At 38.6% G+C, this 18,804-nt stretch overlaps 1 protein-coding gene across 1 annotated transcript in view; it reads right to left on the bottom strand.

Moving 5' to 3' along the window:
* Positions 1-46: 46 nt before the first annotated feature.
* The window catches only part of ncanb (neurocan b), a 112,755-nt gene continuing 93,997 nt past the window's right edge, over positions 47-18,804 (bottom strand). The window contains exons 11-15 of the mRNA XM_053634869.1: positions 10,150-10,308; positions 7,658-7,740; positions 7,016-7,160; positions 1,451-1,633; positions 47-1,274 (exon numbers count right to left, since the gene is read on the bottom strand). Coding sequence (XP_053490844.1) covers positions 1,156-1,274; positions 1,451-1,633; positions 7,016-7,160; positions 7,658-7,740; positions 10,150-10,308 — 689 coding nt within the window. The 3' untranslated portion in view covers positions 47-1,155. The remainder of the gene's footprint in view (positions 1,275-1,450; positions 1,634-7,015; positions 7,161-7,657; positions 7,741-10,149; positions 10,309-18,804) is intronic.

Genomic DNA, 18,804 nt, shown 5'->3' with positions numbered 1-18,804 from the left:
AAAAATTATGCTAACACTAATTTAACATGAATGCAACCCAAAATCATTGGGAAATGCTTGAGTATTGTGTGATGAATTCTAGAAACTGTAAATGCAATAAAGAAAGGCATTACACAATACAACCAGTTTTAAGAGACCTGTTGCTTTTAAGATAAAATGAAAGTATTGAGAAAAGAACCCTTTATATATTTCCAAATAAATTGTGCAACCGCATGAGTAATTCTGGCCTGAGTTTCCCAAAAGCATCACAATGGTGGAGCATTAAAACACTCTCTCTACCAGTCAAGATGATCTTAACTTTTAAATGCTTTGGGGAAAATAGGCTCTGCATGGTCTTGGTTTATCCAAAGATAATATACCTACTGTGCAATGATTTTTGATTACTGGCATCATGCTAATCAAGGGATTTTGGCTAATATCCATTTAGGAATTACTCAGTACATGTTAAAAATGTAAATGTTGAATAGTGCAATTAATGTGACTGATTTCTGGCCCACCTATCCTTTTATTTAATTTGCTGATCTTTGAAGTAGAAACAGTGAAAGAAAAAAATTCCTCTGTGTTGCTGCTGTGGTAAAAGATTTTAAACACTAAGACAAAACAACGCTAAGCAATCTTTCTAAATCAGAATAATCATTACTCCTCTTAATGAAATCACAACAACCTATTCAGAATTATTATTTAGTTAAGATAATGCCTTACAAACTGCTAACCAAAGTTAACAAAGATCAAGAAATGTTCTCAATATATGAAAGATTTATGATAGTAAAACATGAGCGTGGTTTCTGTTGATTTGTATTCTGCATTTTAAAATGAAATTTAGCACACTTTTGTACCAAACTGCCACCTCTTATACCTGCTTATGTAAAAGTACAGTACATGACCAAAAAGAGTTTTCAACCCCTAGGGGTATGAATGAACTCCCTTGAATAGGCTCATTTTAGGTACAGTAAAATGCTGGACAGATTAACAGAGTGAAGTTGACAAAAAAAAAAAAAGAAACATTGTAGTCATTATAGTCTATGTGGAGTCTAACAGCGACCCTTTGATCACAGGTTTGAGGGATAGAGGCTGATGAAGGAAACCGTATGTTTCAGACAGTGCAGGAACAAGGAGAACTTCATTAGGACACAGAAGCATGGGTTTTGTTTTTGGTTAGAAATGACCATGACCCTCCTGTCTACCCCGATGACCGCCTGAGCCATGCTTCTTGTGCTTTCTGCGCTCATGATGAGACTTGTGATGATGGCGCCTGTAGCGATGGGACCTCCGAGCTGCAGAAAGAGATGGAAAGAGAAAGCAAATGAACACAGAGCCGCCCAAAAGTGCTCTTTTCTAGTGCTCTTTAAAAGGCCAAATTCAGTTCATGTATTCAGTTTGTTTACTCACACACTCACACATTTGATAAATGATAAATTAAGCCTATGTATAATCCGACATAGTCACTTACACTTTGTGCAGAGGATTTTGGGATGGTCCCATTTACCACTGGCACGGCACTTGGTGGTGGGAATATGGCGCTGGAGAAACCCATCTGCACACTGATAACGCACAACTGAGTGGATATCGTAGTGTGAACGCTTGCGGCCTATCAGGAAAGCGTTGTCCACGAGGGGAGGGGGGCCACACAGCACTGCAGTGACAGAGAAAAAAAACCAATGGTATTAGGTTATCTGGGAAAACCGATCAGCTGTGACTGTGGCTAAATAAAAAAATCAGGTTTTGACCCAAAATTGGGGTTTTCTGCCTATAGCATACTTTGACATCTCTATTTTGAGAAACATACGTATATTTTACCAAACTGTATTTATTTAGATTACTTTCAAGCATTGCCTTTGTTATCTGCCTGCAAAATCTATTTTGGTTAAGAAGGCAGTATAACAAACACAGTAGGTAAATGCAGTCAAACTGTTAGATGTCTTAAACCTTGCCAGCTAAATGTGACTTCCTTATACAGCTTTGGTCAAATTGCTGGACAGCTACGGGTGGCTGTGTCTCAGGTGGTAGAGCGGGTTGTCCACTAATCATAGGGTTGGCGGTTCGATTCCCGGCCCACCTGACTCCACATACCAAAGTGTAAGACACTGGGCAAGACACTGAACCCCAAGTTGCTCCTGATGGCAAGTTAGCGCCTTGCATGGCAGCTCTGCTACCACTGGTGTGAGTGTGTGTGTGAATGGGTGAATGAGACACAGTGTAAAGCGATTTGGATAAAAGCGCTATATAAGTGCAGACCATTTATGTGTCATAGTGAATTTAGAGTGTAATGGACGATGCTGATTATGCTGATAAGTGACTGCATACTTCCCATCGTAAACGTATAATTCTTTGATAATTATAATTTGTACATGTACTGCATATTAAATTAAATGCAAATGAAATCAAAAGGTAGCAGTGCTCTTAGACAATCTGTGCATTTGTATCTCTCAGTGGAGTTGGAATGGAATCTTTAAATGAAATTTTCTCCATTTTCATTTTCTCTGGTAACCAAAATGCTTTAAAATGTTTTAACATTTGATTGAGGTGCATGCAAACTACATGTAGTGTTCAGAATTTTATATAGAAGAAAATGTCAAAAGGGTTTTACCCTTTACCCTTAGCACATGTTACATACATCATTAACACATCTTTACTCTCTGTGAACACCAGCTGTTTGTAGAAATTGTTCAATATTGTAGAAATGTCACTGTGGTGGATAGGAAATAGACAGGGCAGGAAAAGAACAGGAAATGAATGTAATTGTACTTCCACTTGGTTAAAGACAAATACTGACAAGACATTATTTACGCAAGTCACTTCAGTAAAAAAAAAAAAAAAAAGCAGAAATATTTTTAGAGTAGACTTAATTATATACAGTACACGTCAATGTTGGTGGAGTATGTCTTTAAGATGTAGCACTGAACAATGCCAAACATCAACCATAATGCTCAAGCTTATTGTTCAGTTACTCATCTTAATGCATTTAATTCAGTAACTAAAGTAAAACTAATAGGAAAGGTATGTATTTATAAGGGTGATGAAAGGTGTTCAGGAGCCAGTGACAGGTCCTGGGTTAAGGACATCATGATTCAGAAATGCATTTTACTAGTATGACATGCCATATTTCTGAACAAAAAGATCACCGTTTTTCAAAGACTGTGGAAGTTGCAGAGGTAAAACATGACAATACTGTTGGTTAATATTTTTTTTGTCACTTCCCACATGTGCGAGTCAGTTATCTGGAGATATTTAGAAGTAGGCAACAACCATTGCCCTTTGATGGAAGATTGCAGAAAGAGTCTTTTTAAGTGGTTGATACTGATGACCTGATCAAATATGAAACAACATGATGAGAAAGGTTCATTTAGATTCCAGATCGATGAGGTCTTGTTGTAGTTCTTTTCTCTTTCCTTAGATGGCAGTCTTGTTGCTTACACTCTGTGTCTCTATTACTGAGTATGCAAAATTAAAGTGACCCAAGTCTGCTGTTGTGAGAAAAGAAGCACCACAGGGAACTAATTTGCAGACAGAACACATGTATTAACTGGCAATTTCTTGACAAATCTTCAAGCATCTTCTCCAAACATCTTTCAAACATTAATCAAGAAAATCTACTAAAATCTATGACAGTTATGGATTTATACCTATCTGGACTGTTATGTGTCACCTGTTCCCTTTGAGATCTTTGTTGTTGTCAGCAACAACAACAACTCTAGAACAACAATCAGTGCCAAAGGTTATCTGTTATCCTTCCAGATTAATTAGATACTACAAGACAAAAAATTGATCTGAGATGTCTCATGCCAGTCGCTGTTGACATGCATCATCCAGCAGTTCCTCTATGTTCTCAAGATTCCACCGCCTCCTCCACTCGCACTAAGAGCTCTGCTCCTCTGTGGGGCGTGCAGCCAAATGTCATCTAGAGAAGCCCTACTGCTGCACAAAATACAAAAGACCGAATCAATATCATTGAAGATGGGGCAATGAGACAAAGATAGAGGGTAGTTTTGCAGATTCTGCCATTTAGCAAAAACATTACTCAGTTCCTCACCCTACCTGGGATATTATTGCTGGACAAATAACATATTTACACAGAGTTTATTGTGTCGGATGGTGAATGGTGCCACTCTCCAACTGTTGCTCTTGAATAAAGCTGAAATTTCACAGTTAAAATTAATTTATGGCAGCAGCCCCAGGGAGATTTTTGCATAATAACGCTGCATGGTGTTTTTCAAATGCCTGTAGATCCAAGCAAAACACTTCAGGATGTTTCCCGCTGCCTTTATAGTGCTGTCAAAAGCTGGAAGGTGATTTAATATTATAGTCACATGTAGGACATTGCCTTACTGACTCAGGGTTTAGTACTGCCTAAGGGCAGACAGAGCTTCACTAAAAATCTTGTAGATGGGTGTTCTGTAAGGTTTACAAGAACATACAGTGCAATGAACATCATCTGTCTTTTTAAGAGAGTCTACTCTGCAAAAAAAATGACATCTTTATAAGTGAAATTATATTGAACATAGCTGAATACAATAAACCAATAAACCATTTCCTCACAAATTTCAAGCTTGAAATAGTTTTATTCTATTGGCAGCTAACTTTAAGCTTTTATTTTTAGACAGAAGCAAAATTATCTCCCAAAAGCATGATACAATTTTAAATCTTGAACTATGTAAAAGCCTCTAAAACCCACAGAATAATCTTATATTTGATTTATAATAATCTCATAATAAGAAATTCAATTGTTAAGTTATATTTTTTTCAGTATAGAATTTTTTTGCAGTTTATCAAGGTACAGCTAGTAATATATTTCCATGGTTAAAACTAGTAAAGCAGCATTACAGGCTGTATTGGTATAATAATAATAATAATAATAATAATAATAATAATAATAATAATGTTTAAGAATTAGGATATGAGATAATTACCATATAACATACCATAAAAATCCATTTTCAACTGTCAAGGTGTCAGCTGTACAGAGTTTAAAAAAATAAGAATTTAATAATGTGCACTCTACAGGTATAGGCATTTTGAATTGTATTTAGTTACAATGAAATACTGGAATTTTTCATGTGAACATGCTGCATTATGTAATTATAGAAGTACATGTGTATGTGCATAATGGTGCATAGAATTAGAAATATGGCATAAAACTGAAATCTTCATACATTATGTTGAACGTTATGCTTAAGTCACTGACTCGTTTCTCATTCTTTCACCACATCAATCAGCCTTGGCTTCTAATCACTGCTGATGACCTGCACTGATGCATGCTGGGATGTGCTAATCACAGTGAGGAGTCCATTTCTTGATTAGTTCTTTTTGCACTGTGATTGAAATGGGAAGTTTCACTCAACTTCTTCTAATGGACAGCCAACCCTTGATAAGAAAACCACCAATGTCTCCAGATAGAAGACGTGTGATTTATTTTAAACAGGAATTTAGAGTAGAGAATGAAACATCTGGAGTTAATCCTAAATGTGGATTTTTGTTCACAATCTCAAAAGTTCCAAAGAATGATTTATAAAATTACACACTTCCTAAGTCATTCATCCACGGACCTGTTTATCCATATTCATTTTAAAGTTATGCAGACATGAACAAACATCAACTCTCTCTAGAAACTCCATTTCAAATACCCTTTAATGGTGAGTAGATCAGTTTTCCATTCACATTTGCCCTGTAGACTCGCAGGTTCAATGGGTTGTTGATATAACGGCCACCAGTTTGTTTGTTTTTTTACTTCATTCACCCAACCACCAGAAAATCTCTACTTTCCAAAAAGAAAACCTTTAATTTCAGCATGAAATGTTTGTTTACATATAACATACTCCTTTTGGTTCATATATTTCTCAATGGCATAAATCACCTTGCCCCTGTGGTACATGCTAATCTTCTCCAAATCCAGCCACCTGGTGCACTATGCATGATGTGATCTGGCTGTTGGTATGGACTACTTTTACTTGAACTTTTTCCATATTAATAAGCTTGAACAGTGAAAAGACTGAGCAATAAGCCTGAACAGTGATACAACTGAGAAATATACAGTACAGTACAGCACGAAACCTCACATTTTTAAATATTTCATCGAGTCACTAGCCTGACTCAAATAATGTCAATGTGGATCAAGAGAACACCACAGCTCACAGCTGAAATGCTAGCTAAAGGCTTTCTGCCTTTTTATTTTGAGGGCACAAAGATATTCACTACACAAGATTAAGACTTTGGCTACAGTACATGAAGTCACCCATCCCAGGTACTCAAGCACTCAATTATTTTCCATAGTCATCGCTTTTGTACCTACGTAATTGGGCAAACATACATACCATGGGACTGAACAGCACATTGGAGCTTTCACTTGCCCAGTGGACTAGCAAATAAATCTTTAATTTGTCTATCCCTGCACTAAGATTTAGTCCTCAGGAAAAAGTGAGCCAGTACGAGTGCAGCGGTGCAAGAGTGCCATTTGTTTAAAAAAAAAAAAAAAAATTGTTGTAAGCAACCAGAGTAACCAATCACATTCCAGCCAGGCCGCCAAACCTGGCTATTCTGAAAGCTCTGTCTGCTCCATATGCAAATCTTCAGACAAAATTAGTATAATTGGCACACAAAGGAGTGAACTGAACCACCAGTGGTATTACAGAAGGACCACAAACTACTTCGTGTTATAATGAAGCTTTTAAAAAAGGTACTCCTGACAAAACCTCTATCACACTTTTGCTGCTTCAAGAGGCACAGCAGAAGGATGAGTAGAAAGCTGAGGTTACACTCTCCAAGGGGCAGATGAGTGATTGAGAGTGATTGAGGATATGATATATGATAAGATGAGACAGGACTCCAAAAAGATGTATGCATGTAGCATTAATATAAGTTGACACCTTTGCTGCAAGTGTTCAAAAGTGCCTTGAAGGCTTATGCCAATATGTATTAACGTATGGAATGCAGAAATTCGTAAATAAAAAAAAACACCCATGAGCAAACAGAATGCTGAGCACACTTCTTTCGATTCTCTCTCCCCTTCTCTCTCACACACCTGTGCCTTTCTTGCAGATGTAGGGCAGCTTGTAGTTGCAGGGCACGTCGTTCCATTTGCCATTCTCATGGGCGATCATAACCACGCAGTCCTCTCCTCCCGCAAAGAAATTATCAGGCTGGTTCTCCCTCCAGTTCTCATATTGCTGCAGGAGGCAGGGATATTTCAGACACAAACATAATCCCTTGACTTTGCTAGCCATTTAACATACCCTGCCACATATTAAGCATATTACAAATTTGTTTCCAGATACAGCAAATTTGATTTGAGGTCTTGGATATAAGCAAGTTTTCTGGCATTACAAAGTTTGGAGAGTGAAATGTTTTGAGGTGTAATTTGTCTCAGAGCATGCACTGACTGAGAGTTGTGCTATTTAAAAAACCCCTAAATTGCATAAGAACAGAAAAATCCCACCATAGGCAGTTTTTGATTAAACATTGCAGCTGCCTCATGCCTTGACCCAACCTTCTGCTTTCTTTTAAAAGGATTCTGCACTCAAGCTGTCTTGCTTCTTGCAGTCAGCAGACTACTCATCAAAAAAAGCAACTGAACAAAAAAAAAACTGACAAAGGAATATGTCAATCAAACAAATTAGATGGAAACATCTACTGGCAGACAAGTGAGCATATGGCCTCGCCTCACCAGATCCATGTTATCAGTCCAGTGGAAATCCTCCTCCACGGTTCTGTCATTCAGACCAATCCAAGTGTTTTCGTGGCTCATACCTGATAATAACAGATCAAAAAGTCAACCAAAACCAGATTTTTCATTTGGTGTTCAATCGCAGATCTAAAACTTTTTAAAGCCCAGTTTCCTCCCAATTTAGTCATAAACACTTCCCACCCTAGCTGAGTCTCTCCTATTGGTTGACTCTGAGAGGGTGAGGGGTTGCTTCCTCCAACACATTTTTAAACTGTAATGCAGTTTAAAAATCATCATTGGGCAGTTAAACACACTTGGAGGAGCTATTACATGTGAGAATGGCTAGCATCACTCTGATCAGCAAGTAAGAGGAATGCTATCCTTCCCACCCAGCAAGCAGGGCCAAAGTATATATTCTTGGACTTATCAGGATTCAATTTGTAATCTCCCAATGAGAAGGGGTTGCTGTGAACTCAAGAGTCAAAAACACACCATTTTAAGTCATACTCCATGATTACTCACAAACCAGGTTCAGCTTCACAATCAGTATCCAGCAGTGACTTTTTACTCCCCTACCAAATATTTCCACTCTCAGACATCATTCAGGCTTAAAGCATGCACTAATGTCTGCTCCTAACACACAGACACTCTCTGTCAAAAATATAATTGTGTTACATACCATATGCAAGTTGACCCAGACCCCATAAAGCGAAAAAGCATTTTGGAAAAGGGAGAATAAAATTTCAATCCTAGTGTTTGAGATGAACATCATTATAGGGACCATTAATCTCCCTAATGACTGAGCTTCTTTAATTGAAGGAGCAGAGACTAGTGTTTTCAAGATGATTAAACACACCTTTTTGGCTCCGCAGTGGTGCAACTGAAAAGCTTTTGCCCTATCAACAAGAGATTCCCAAAAAATGCTACAGCCAGCTGTGGCTGGAAGTCCAAGAGAGCAAAATTGGCCATGTTGTCTAGGTGGGAGGAATGGCACACTCTCTCTCCCTATCAGTTAGAGCAACACTAGCCAATCGTGGGCATCTGTGAGTTCAGATATGTGGAAGAGGTTGGATAGCGCTTTCCTCCAAGCAGCAGTTCAAAAATATATACGGTTGGCTGGTTTCACACATCTTGGAAGAAGCATGTGATAGCCCTCACTGTCCTTGAGTGGTAGCTGTCATATGATAGAGCTGGGAACTGGCCAAGTCTAAATTAGCAAGAAAATTATGGGCTTTTTGGGGTAAATTTGCTGTTCCTCTATGTGAAGGCAATGTGTTCAAAACAGTGGTGAACAGCAAGTGTCTCTACAATGTCATTAAATGTATACTAGCTTGGTATTGCATGCAAATTATTGTAATAGTATATTCTATGTATCCCACTACATTGATGGCAGGACTGTACATTGTAAGAATATTATTACATATGAAAGAACAAATTTGAATAAAAGTCAGTTCACACAGAAAGCTTTTAGTCATGCACAAATGTCTATTTTAACCGGCATTTATATCCACACCAGCTGCAAGACGTGCTATAAAATCATCCTCCCATTTGTCTAAGAGGTTTTTTTTTTATAAGCACATAAACTCCATAGACATCCACCCAAATGTATTAAAAATAACATTACTCTATTAAAAACAATTTATTTACACAATAGTCAGCAGTATAAATGCTTTAATGATACCAACACCATTTGCAATTCTCATCTCAAATCCGCATGTTCATTTTCTTTGTCATTGTCTCCCTTTGATGCTTTACATGTAGGCCCACTATCAAAACATAATTTCTAAGTATTTAAGTATTAACTCCACATTCGCCTACATATACAGTATGGAACAATAAACGTTTGACATTTTTTCATTCTTGTTTCCATTTCGGAGTTGCTGTGAAGCAGAATATATAGATAACGCTCTCAGTCAACGGGCTTTAATTCGTCTGTGCCATGTTGTGAATAGTTAATAAAAAAAGATGTGTGTTTTTTTCAAAGACACTCATCTTCCAACCCATTAACCAACATGTTTGATTGTAATGCAATCAGACATAGTTAGTAGCCTGTGTATTGACCTGGAACATTCAGTTCCACTGATAAAAACACCAACTCTGAATTTTGTGTTAGTCATGTTTTGGAAAGACATATAAGTCAAATACTGTTTTAACTGCAGGTCTAGACTGTACAATTTAGCACAACTCTTGCCTTTTATGTCCTTTTTTATTTCTTTGCCCAGATCTGTGTCAACTTAAGCACCAGTTACACCAACTTTCACTTGATATAAATATTGACATATCGTTTGAACTTAAGTCACAGAACTAATTTGCCAGCTATAATCACCCACGAACAGCTAATTGGACTTAATGTACAGTATTTGAGCTAATTTTAATCATTGTAGAAGGGTAGCACTAGACATGTTAACACTTTTCTAAAACATGTATAAAGTGCTCATTGGATGTCCTGCAAAACGCATTACACAGTTTGTTAAATGAATTGAGTGACTAACTGTTGATGAAGTCCTGCTCTTCTCTGTTGTGAATGCTAGCCAGGTGGCCATTGTGTTCTCTGCAATCTTTCTCTGCATCTTCCCAACTGAGTCGGTGAATGAAGTATCTGTAACAATGACCGTGGAACTTCCGCCAGTTATGATCACAACCTTCAGTGTCTGCAGGAAGAGTGAAGGTGAGAGAGAGAGAGAGAGAGAGAGAGAAAGAGAGAGAGGAGAAAGAGTTCAGTTAGTGCCACTGAAAAGCTAAAGCCACCTTCTATTCTTTTCCTATTCACACTCCCATACACACACACACACACACACGCACACACAGACACACACACACAAATGTGTCAATCAACAGCACTAAAGAGACATGTCTAACTGTTTCATTTCCTCTTCTTGGCGTTTATGTTCTGGTGCTCTAATCCGTGTCTGTGCACTTTATGAGTGAACAGCTTAGCATTAGCACAAAAGAAAGCAATGCAGAGAAATGTCTTCCATTACTGTGCTCAATGGTTAATTAAGCCCTGTCACATCCTTGTCTGAGCATCTGAGCAGACTCTCTCCAACCCTCAAGGGCTTTGAGCATCTGTGCAGAAGAGGAGGCGTAATCTGCACACTTTTGTGTTTGTGTGTGCATTCACGTGTGAGAGCATGAATGTATAGTAACACATACTGTATGTCTGTGTGTGAGTGGAGTGTGCAGGTTTTATATGCAAGCCTGTTTCAACACCCTGGACAGATCATTTCAGGAGCCTCGTAGCACTGCACACCGCTTTCTTCCAGCAAACCTAAAGCGACACCTGCAAATTGGCCAGTGCAAATTGGGCCGTATGGGCTGTGATTAGCATGCATGCCTGTAGAAGCCCAGGCTGAGAGGAAGGTGTTATGAGCCAGAGTACTGTAAAGTAAAAAGGTGAAAAAGACAGGCTGATGTAATTTTCTCTGCAGTATTAGTTCTCATTCATCACATATTTGATCACTTCCGAAGAACTTTTATACAACGTGGACATGACATGGAGGGTAAGCTGCCTTTGTTCTACTTCACTTAAGTGTTCAGTAGTGTTGCAGAAGTTCTGCTTAATGGTTCCTACCTTCACTTTCTCTTCTCACTACCATGAAGTACAACAGACAAAGAACAAAAATGCATTCTGCACAGTTATATTAAAAATGATTCTGCACAGTTCTAATAAAAATGATTCTGCATAGTTATAATAAAAATGGTTCTGCATAGGTATAATAAAAATGGTTCTGCATAGTTATAATAAAAATGGTTCTGCATATTTATAATACAAAATTATGAAATGTAAAAAATGGAATTAACATAAAAAAAGTAGAAATATAATTAAAGTCCATTAGTAGCAGAGATATAATTAAACTGTAATAAGAATTTTAGGGTTTTTTTGGACTGTGCAAAATAATTGCAATATAATTACATAATTAATAGAGGGCATATTTAAATACCTCATAAATGGATACTTATTCCAAGTAACAAGGTGGTAAACACCTACTAGGTGTATACTTTCATTTCCACACATATGATTTGAAGCTAAAAACAGTCTCATTCAGGGGTCAGAAATAATGCAACAGAAAAAGCGAACCTTTGGCAAGCAAACCATCTACCTACTGTAGAAATCACAGAAATCAGCAAAATACAGAAAAGTTTCAAACATTTTGTAAAACGTGTCCAGCATTTATTGTGTGTCCTTTGGCCAGGATATCCAGAATGCATCATATTTCTGTAGCATGTTAGCGCTGTGCCTAGGCCGAACAAAACAACAACATGCTGTTCGCAAAATACACAGCAGTTCAGATCACTTCCTGCAGCTGGGTTGATTGCTGTGTTCTCACCTGGCTAAACGAAACACACCTAGGTTCGAATAAAATGAAATAAGTGTTGCACATGTGGAAGCCCCCAAATCACCCTTTCCCACCTAATTCTTAAAACCTGTGAATAACTGTAGCGTAATGACTAAGAGACAAGACAGTATGGCCTTGCTCATCAGAAGCCTATTAACCACAATAACAAAAAGCGAGACAAACAGTCTTGTCTCTTGCATTAAGAGTTGGGTGGTTATGAAATTAAAAAACTTTTGTGTTACACAAGCATCCCTCTCTCAGACACAGTCTGACTGCACAGCAGTTGATATATTATTGTCCACTGGGAGCATGTCCAAATCAGATGGCTTCAGTGGAGCCCAACCTGTTATCTCCAGTAGCAGGAAGAATACAGATGCAGGAGCCTCTTCAAGCTACTCTAGGCATACAGTGTGAGTCAGTGAGGGTGGGAGTGGTGAGTGGTGCACTTTTTCCTCCCTACCTGCCAGGCTTTGTCCCAAAGACATGTGGAATTTATCGCTGGAGAGCACATGTTATTGGCAAATAAATGACTTCTCGCTTCTCCATTTTCTTTTGTCATACATATTATTAATAATACATGCACTGTGGAAGAGCGCTCAAAACAGATTCTGAGATCTGAGAATTCGCTTGTGCTTTGTTGTCATTAGTCAAAGGATTAAAGACTCACCCCAATTAAAAACAAATATCAGCGCCCCTGCTGACTGGTTACTCTATTTCATGATTAATATTCATCCACCTGAATGAGCAGCAGTTAAAAATAAAATGGGGAAATGCTTCCAAGTGAGTGATTGGGTCATTTATCTCCATCACAAGGTGATATTTTAGTGCTTTAGTGTTCAGGACCCGTGATGATAAAAGATTTAGCAAGGGGGAGGAGGGGGTGATTTTAAGGGCTTGTCTGTTGATGGCACTCTGTGGAGACGGGTGGCTCGCTGCCATTTGTAAGTGAGACAGTCAGCTTTGCCAGCTCTCTGAACATGTTTTTTGTTGCATGCCAAGATAAACAAAAACACATCATTAGCATATGTGTTGGGGATAAAAGGGAACAGGGAAGGCGCTCCAGTCTGTATGATCTACTAATGTGTGTGGATTCTCTCAGCTCTCTGTAAATAGACATGGTGAAGAAAACTTGTGCCAGGTACATTAAGAAAAACTGCTATGAACAGAGAGTATGGAGTGCCTGAGACCATTTACTGTATAAGAGCAATGGAGGGACATCAGAGCTAGAAGAGAGAGAAGGAGAGGGGGAAACATGGGAGAAGAGCGGGAGTTTATAGAGAAACAGCACATGGAAAAGACAGTGAAGAAGATATGAGCTCATGTTCTTGTCTAACATCTGTGGTAGGTTGTTGTTGAATTAGCAGTCTCAATTTAAAGGACTTGGCAAGGTGGATGCAAGTCAACATATTTATAAAATTGTGGACCTGGAGGTCTGCTTTAGTTACCTGCTTACTGTGTGAAAAGTGTTGGAAGTCCAGACCTCAGCCTCACTGAGATGCTGTGGTGAGATCTTAAGAGAGCTATGCATAAACGAATGCCCTCAAACAGCAATGTTATAAAGAAGAGTGGCCAAAATGTCTCCAAAACCATGTGAGAGACTGATAAACTTCTACAGATAATGTTTACTTCAAGTTATTGTTGCTAAATGTGGTTCTACATGTTACTGATTTATAGGGTGTATTTATTTTTTCGACCTGATTTCTCATAGGTGTGTGTGTGTGTGTGTGTATGTGTGTGTGTGTTGCTACCTGAGGAATCAGCCAGTAGTTGGAATGCTCATGCCACTGATGTCACTGGTCTAAGAAGGCTGCTCTGCCAAATGTGTCCGGTCTTAAACTCTCAGCACTCACTAAACACTCTCAACACTCACTAAACACTCAGCAGCACTCACTAAACACTCAGTAGCACTCACTAAACACTCGGCAGCACTCACTAAACACTCTCAGCACTCACTAAACACTCAGTAGCACTCACTAAACACTCTCAGCACTCACTAAACACTCAGTAGCACTCACTAAACACTCAGTAGCACTCAATAAACACTCTCAGCACTCACTAAACACTCAGCAGCACTCACTAAACACTCTCAGCACTCACTAAACACTCTCAGCACTCACTAAACACTCAGTAGCACTTACTAAACACTCTCAGCACTCACTAAACACTCAGTAGCACTCACTAAACACTCAGCAGCACTAACCCCCAAAACCCACCAACAGAAAACATCCATGTGTGATGAGCCTACCCCTTGATTAAGTAAGCACAAGATGTGCTCTTCTTCCCTCAGTGAACTTGGCAAAGATTACACTTCAGCATATGGGCAGGAAGCAAAACTCTAGTGCAACATTACAACTATGCAAATGTAATTAGTTCTAGTCCTATTTACGGGTGAAGAGTTTAAAAATTGACTTGTAAACAATGGACAAGTAAAATGTTCAGGGACAAGGTGAAGCTCAGAAATCATAAACCATTACCTGCCAAATTCCTGAATCCACTATGGGAATTTGCGCTACTTAATAATCAGTTGTCACATATACATTGATGAAAAAAAACTCATCAACTGATAAAGAAGAAATGAACTGAAGTATAAAACGATTAATCGATCTACCGAGACATTAAAAAGCATTTAACATACTTGAAATTTCTTTTTTGATAAGGTGTTAACCAAGTGATCATTTCATTCAGTCCATTTAATCTACTCCTCTTTCTATTATCGCTTTGTCTGCTGTCCCAGGACGCGGGACCTGAACCAAGCCGATCATTTCACCGATTTTTAAAGTGAAGCTGTTGTTAATCAAGGATTTCTGCTTTCTCACACTGAGTAGTGATCACTGAGAAAAACAGACTAGTACGTACATCAAAAAATAAAAGTGTGTGTGTGTATGAAAAAGTGTGGCTTGTCAGTTGATTTGTCTATTGATGAATTGATTGTTCAGTGGCACAAATAGGCCCCTATAGTCCACCCTGCTCTACTTGGGAATTCCTCTATGTGATATGTGTTATTACAATTAAGAAATTTTCATTAGTGTGAATGATGTCTAAGGGCTCAGGTGGCTGAAATTAATTTGCTCGCACCAGTACTTTCTGATACAGGATCCCAGTGGAACCATCTATCTCAATTATTTGCATATCTGGGTCTCCATCTCAGTCCTGCTCCTTCCAATCTGCCAGTCAATCAGCTGCCCTTTAAACAAATGCACAAAGACAATGTGTGGGATGATGTCATCCAGCACGTGAAGCCGAAAATTTCATTAATGACACTCCCTTGAAAGGCATTTGATATGACTACAAGTTCATGAAGCAATCACAGTGATGTAACAATATTGTAACATACTGTTACATCTATTTGATTAATGCTTGCTAATTTCCTTTTGCAATTGCAATTTTGGGCTTGGCCAATTCTTTTTTGCCCCGGAGTGTGTATCACGCTATTTAATATTCAAGCATACGCACTGGCTGAGTGGTATATCAACAAACAGCCAGCAAATGCACTTAACCGCAGTACTGACGTCCTTAAGCCTAAAGTCAACAAACATGCCACATTACCTATCCAAATATTATTCTGTTGTCCTGTTCACTTAGCATGCACGATCCTGTGCATTTATTATTATGGCTTTATTGTATATTTTGCACTTTTGTGCATATTAACTTTATTTAGTAATGTGTATTGTGCTGATACAACTCACCAACCACTTTATTAGGAACACATGTACACCTTCTCATTCATGAAATTACCCAATCAGCCAATCATGTAGCAGCACAGTGCATAAAATCATGTAGATACAGGTCAAGAGTTTAAGTTAAAGATCATTGTGACATTTACACAGAATTCTGCGAAAAACAAACAACATCCAATGAGCAGCAGTTCTGCCAGCAGAAACAGCTTGTTGATTAGACAGGTCAGAGGAAAATGGCCAGTCTGGTTCAAGCTGGTAGGAAGGCTACAGTAACTAAAAAAACACTCTTTACAACCAGGGCTCTACGGTAACAATTTATTTAGGAGCACTTGTGCCCGTGAGCTTAAATGAAGTGAATGCGCTGTCTATTAGAGTTGGTGAAGGGAGTGAAGGAGAGCAGCAGCGTACTGTATGTTTGCAGACTGAACAGTTGCTGCTCTTCATTATGATTGGTGAGGAATTATTTAATAAAGAAGTCTGAATTACACACAGCCTTATAGCGTTAACATTATTATCAATTTACTGGCGCTTGATGCCGCTGTAGCTACACGAGCATGTCACAGTAGCAGGTTCAGGTCATTTTGCGTGATCAATAAAAGTTCGCAGTTTGTGAGACCGGCAAGTTGAGAGATGCAGATGATGTCATCATAATGGCTTCTTTGCAGTATTTACACACTTGTTCGGTTGACTGAGGTGATGAAAAGCAGTACGTAAGTAACCACTGTGCGGTGTAGATGCATTTTGGACTTCCTGTAGTTTTTAATGTTATTATATTATACAACTCCGAACAGGTCGCACCGGTGCGCCTATATATGTTTCCACAGTCGCACAAAGTACTTTTGAGTTGCAAATGCTACTGAAATGGTCGCACTGCAGAGCCCTGACAACCATGGTGATCAGAAAAGCTTCTCAGAATGCACACCACATTGATTCTTGAGGTGGATGAGCTAGAACAGCAGAAGACCACATTTTTTTCTGCTGTTCTACACACACACACACACACACACACACACACACATATATATATATATATATATATATACACACACACACACACACACACACACACACACACACACACACACACAAACACACTCAGGAGAAATATAAATGTTCCTTTTTCAGGAGACTGTATTTTAAAAATAATTTTGTAAAATCCAAATAAGCTTTACAGATCTTTACTGGAAAGGGTTTAAACGATGTTTTTCATGCTTGTTCAGTGAACCTTAAACAATTATTGCACATGCACCTGTGGAACAGTCCTTAAGACACGAACAGTTTACAGGCGGTAGGTAATTAAGGTCACAGTTACAATAACTTAGGACACTAAAGAGACCTTTCTACTGACTCTGAAAAACACCAGAAGAAAGACGTCTAGGGTTCCTGCTCACCTGCGTGAACATGCCATAGTCCTGGCAGGGACTGCAGGGAGGCATGAGGACTACAGATGTGTCCAGAGCAATAAACTGCAATGTCTGTAATGTAAGACACCTAAGACAGTGCTACAGGGAGTCAGGAAGGACAGCTGATCGTCCTTGCAGTGGAAAATTACATGTAACCGTGTGTGTCCCTCCAGACGTGATGGAGAACTTGTAAATGTCTTGGTGGAAGAGTGGAGTAACATCTCACAGCAAGAACTGACCAATCTGGTGCAGTCCATGAGGATGAGATGTACTGTGGTACTTAAAGCAGCTGGAGGACACCACATACTGACTGTTACTGTTAATATTGAGCCCCCCTTTGCTCAGGGACTCATTATTCCATTTCTGTTCATCAAATGTCTGTGAAACTTGTTCAGTTTATGTCTCAGTTGAATGTTTTTATGTTAATACAAATATTTACACATGTTAAGAAATTTGCTGGAAATAAAAGCAGTTGAATGTGAGAGGATGTTTCTTTTTTAGCTGAGTTTATATCTATATCCCCCCCCCCTCTCTATATATATATAAATATATTATCTCTTCTCTATATTATATATGTATATGTAGAGAGAGAGAGAGAGAGAGAGAGAGAGAGAGAGAGGTAAATAGGGAAGTTTCTGTGTGTGCATGTGTGTATGCACACACACACACACACACACACACACACACACACACAGAAATTTCTCTATATACTGTTTATCCTAATGCTTTAAACAGTACCTCAAATACCTCAAAAAATATTCTTGTTCAAGTGGCAGTCAGCATTCAGTAGCACAGTGTACACATAATGAAATGGTGGTTCAGTAAACCAGAAGCTGCATTAATAACTTATCAGACTCACATAACAGCACACCAGGGATTTCATACCTTTACTCAAGTTCATCTCTCGCTTTCTCTCCATGAAATTAATATTTATGCATTGTATTGAGAGAGAGAGAGAAAGAGAGAGAGAAAGAGAGAGAGAGAGAATACTAACGATAGCATGAAATATGTTTTTGAGAAATAAATAATATTCATCCAACAGTCTTGGGATTAATTAACTTCTATAGGTGTTCTGCTCCTATTGCTATTTAATTGTGTTTGAAAGTGACTTATACCACTAGGAGCACACAAAATTATGCGTTTGTATTTCCCTGCACTTTCCTTTGGTAATTTATTTCAGTTATTGAACAGTCAAGTTAATAAGAGTTTATCACGCATTCCAGGCGGGCAGAATTTGCCAGGTATGCTTTGAGGTGCTCCATAAGTTGCTTTGCTGCAGTAAGCAAAAGGAAGGGGGGAATAAAGCACAGCCAAAAAATCCACCAAAAATCCTTCAGGGTATTCCAGCAAGTACTACGACAAGTTATGTTTATTCACTAAAGGACACCTTCAAACTCACCCCTATTTAACACAATGAATAAATAGAAACAAACTCCCCATTTAGAGTGTGTTTTAAATTTATCATCTCATTGTTCCACAGTGCATTTCTCCTGTGAGCGATTGTATTTATAGATCCAAGAGCACAATATGGTTCCCAAAAGACTGTAATTAACGTAACATTATCTTGCATGTGCTGAGAGCCAGACTGGAGTTAGCTGGCCTCTGAAGCATCATGGTCACTTGTCAAGTTTGGCAATGGGAAACTCTGGTCTCCATGGAAACTGGAAGGTCTTGCTGAGGGAGGCGTGCTACAAAAGACCAATGCCATTTGGAAGAGAGCAGGCAAGCTT

Source organism: Ictalurus furcatus, chromosome 10, assembly GCF_023375685.1.
Source record: "Ictalurus furcatus strain D&B chromosome 10, Billie_1.0, whole genome shotgun sequence".
NCBI classification, from domain to species: domain Eukaryota; kingdom Metazoa; phylum Chordata; class Actinopteri; order Siluriformes; family Ictaluridae; genus Ictalurus; species Ictalurus furcatus.
This window is presented reverse-complemented; position numbering and strand designations above follow the sequence as displayed.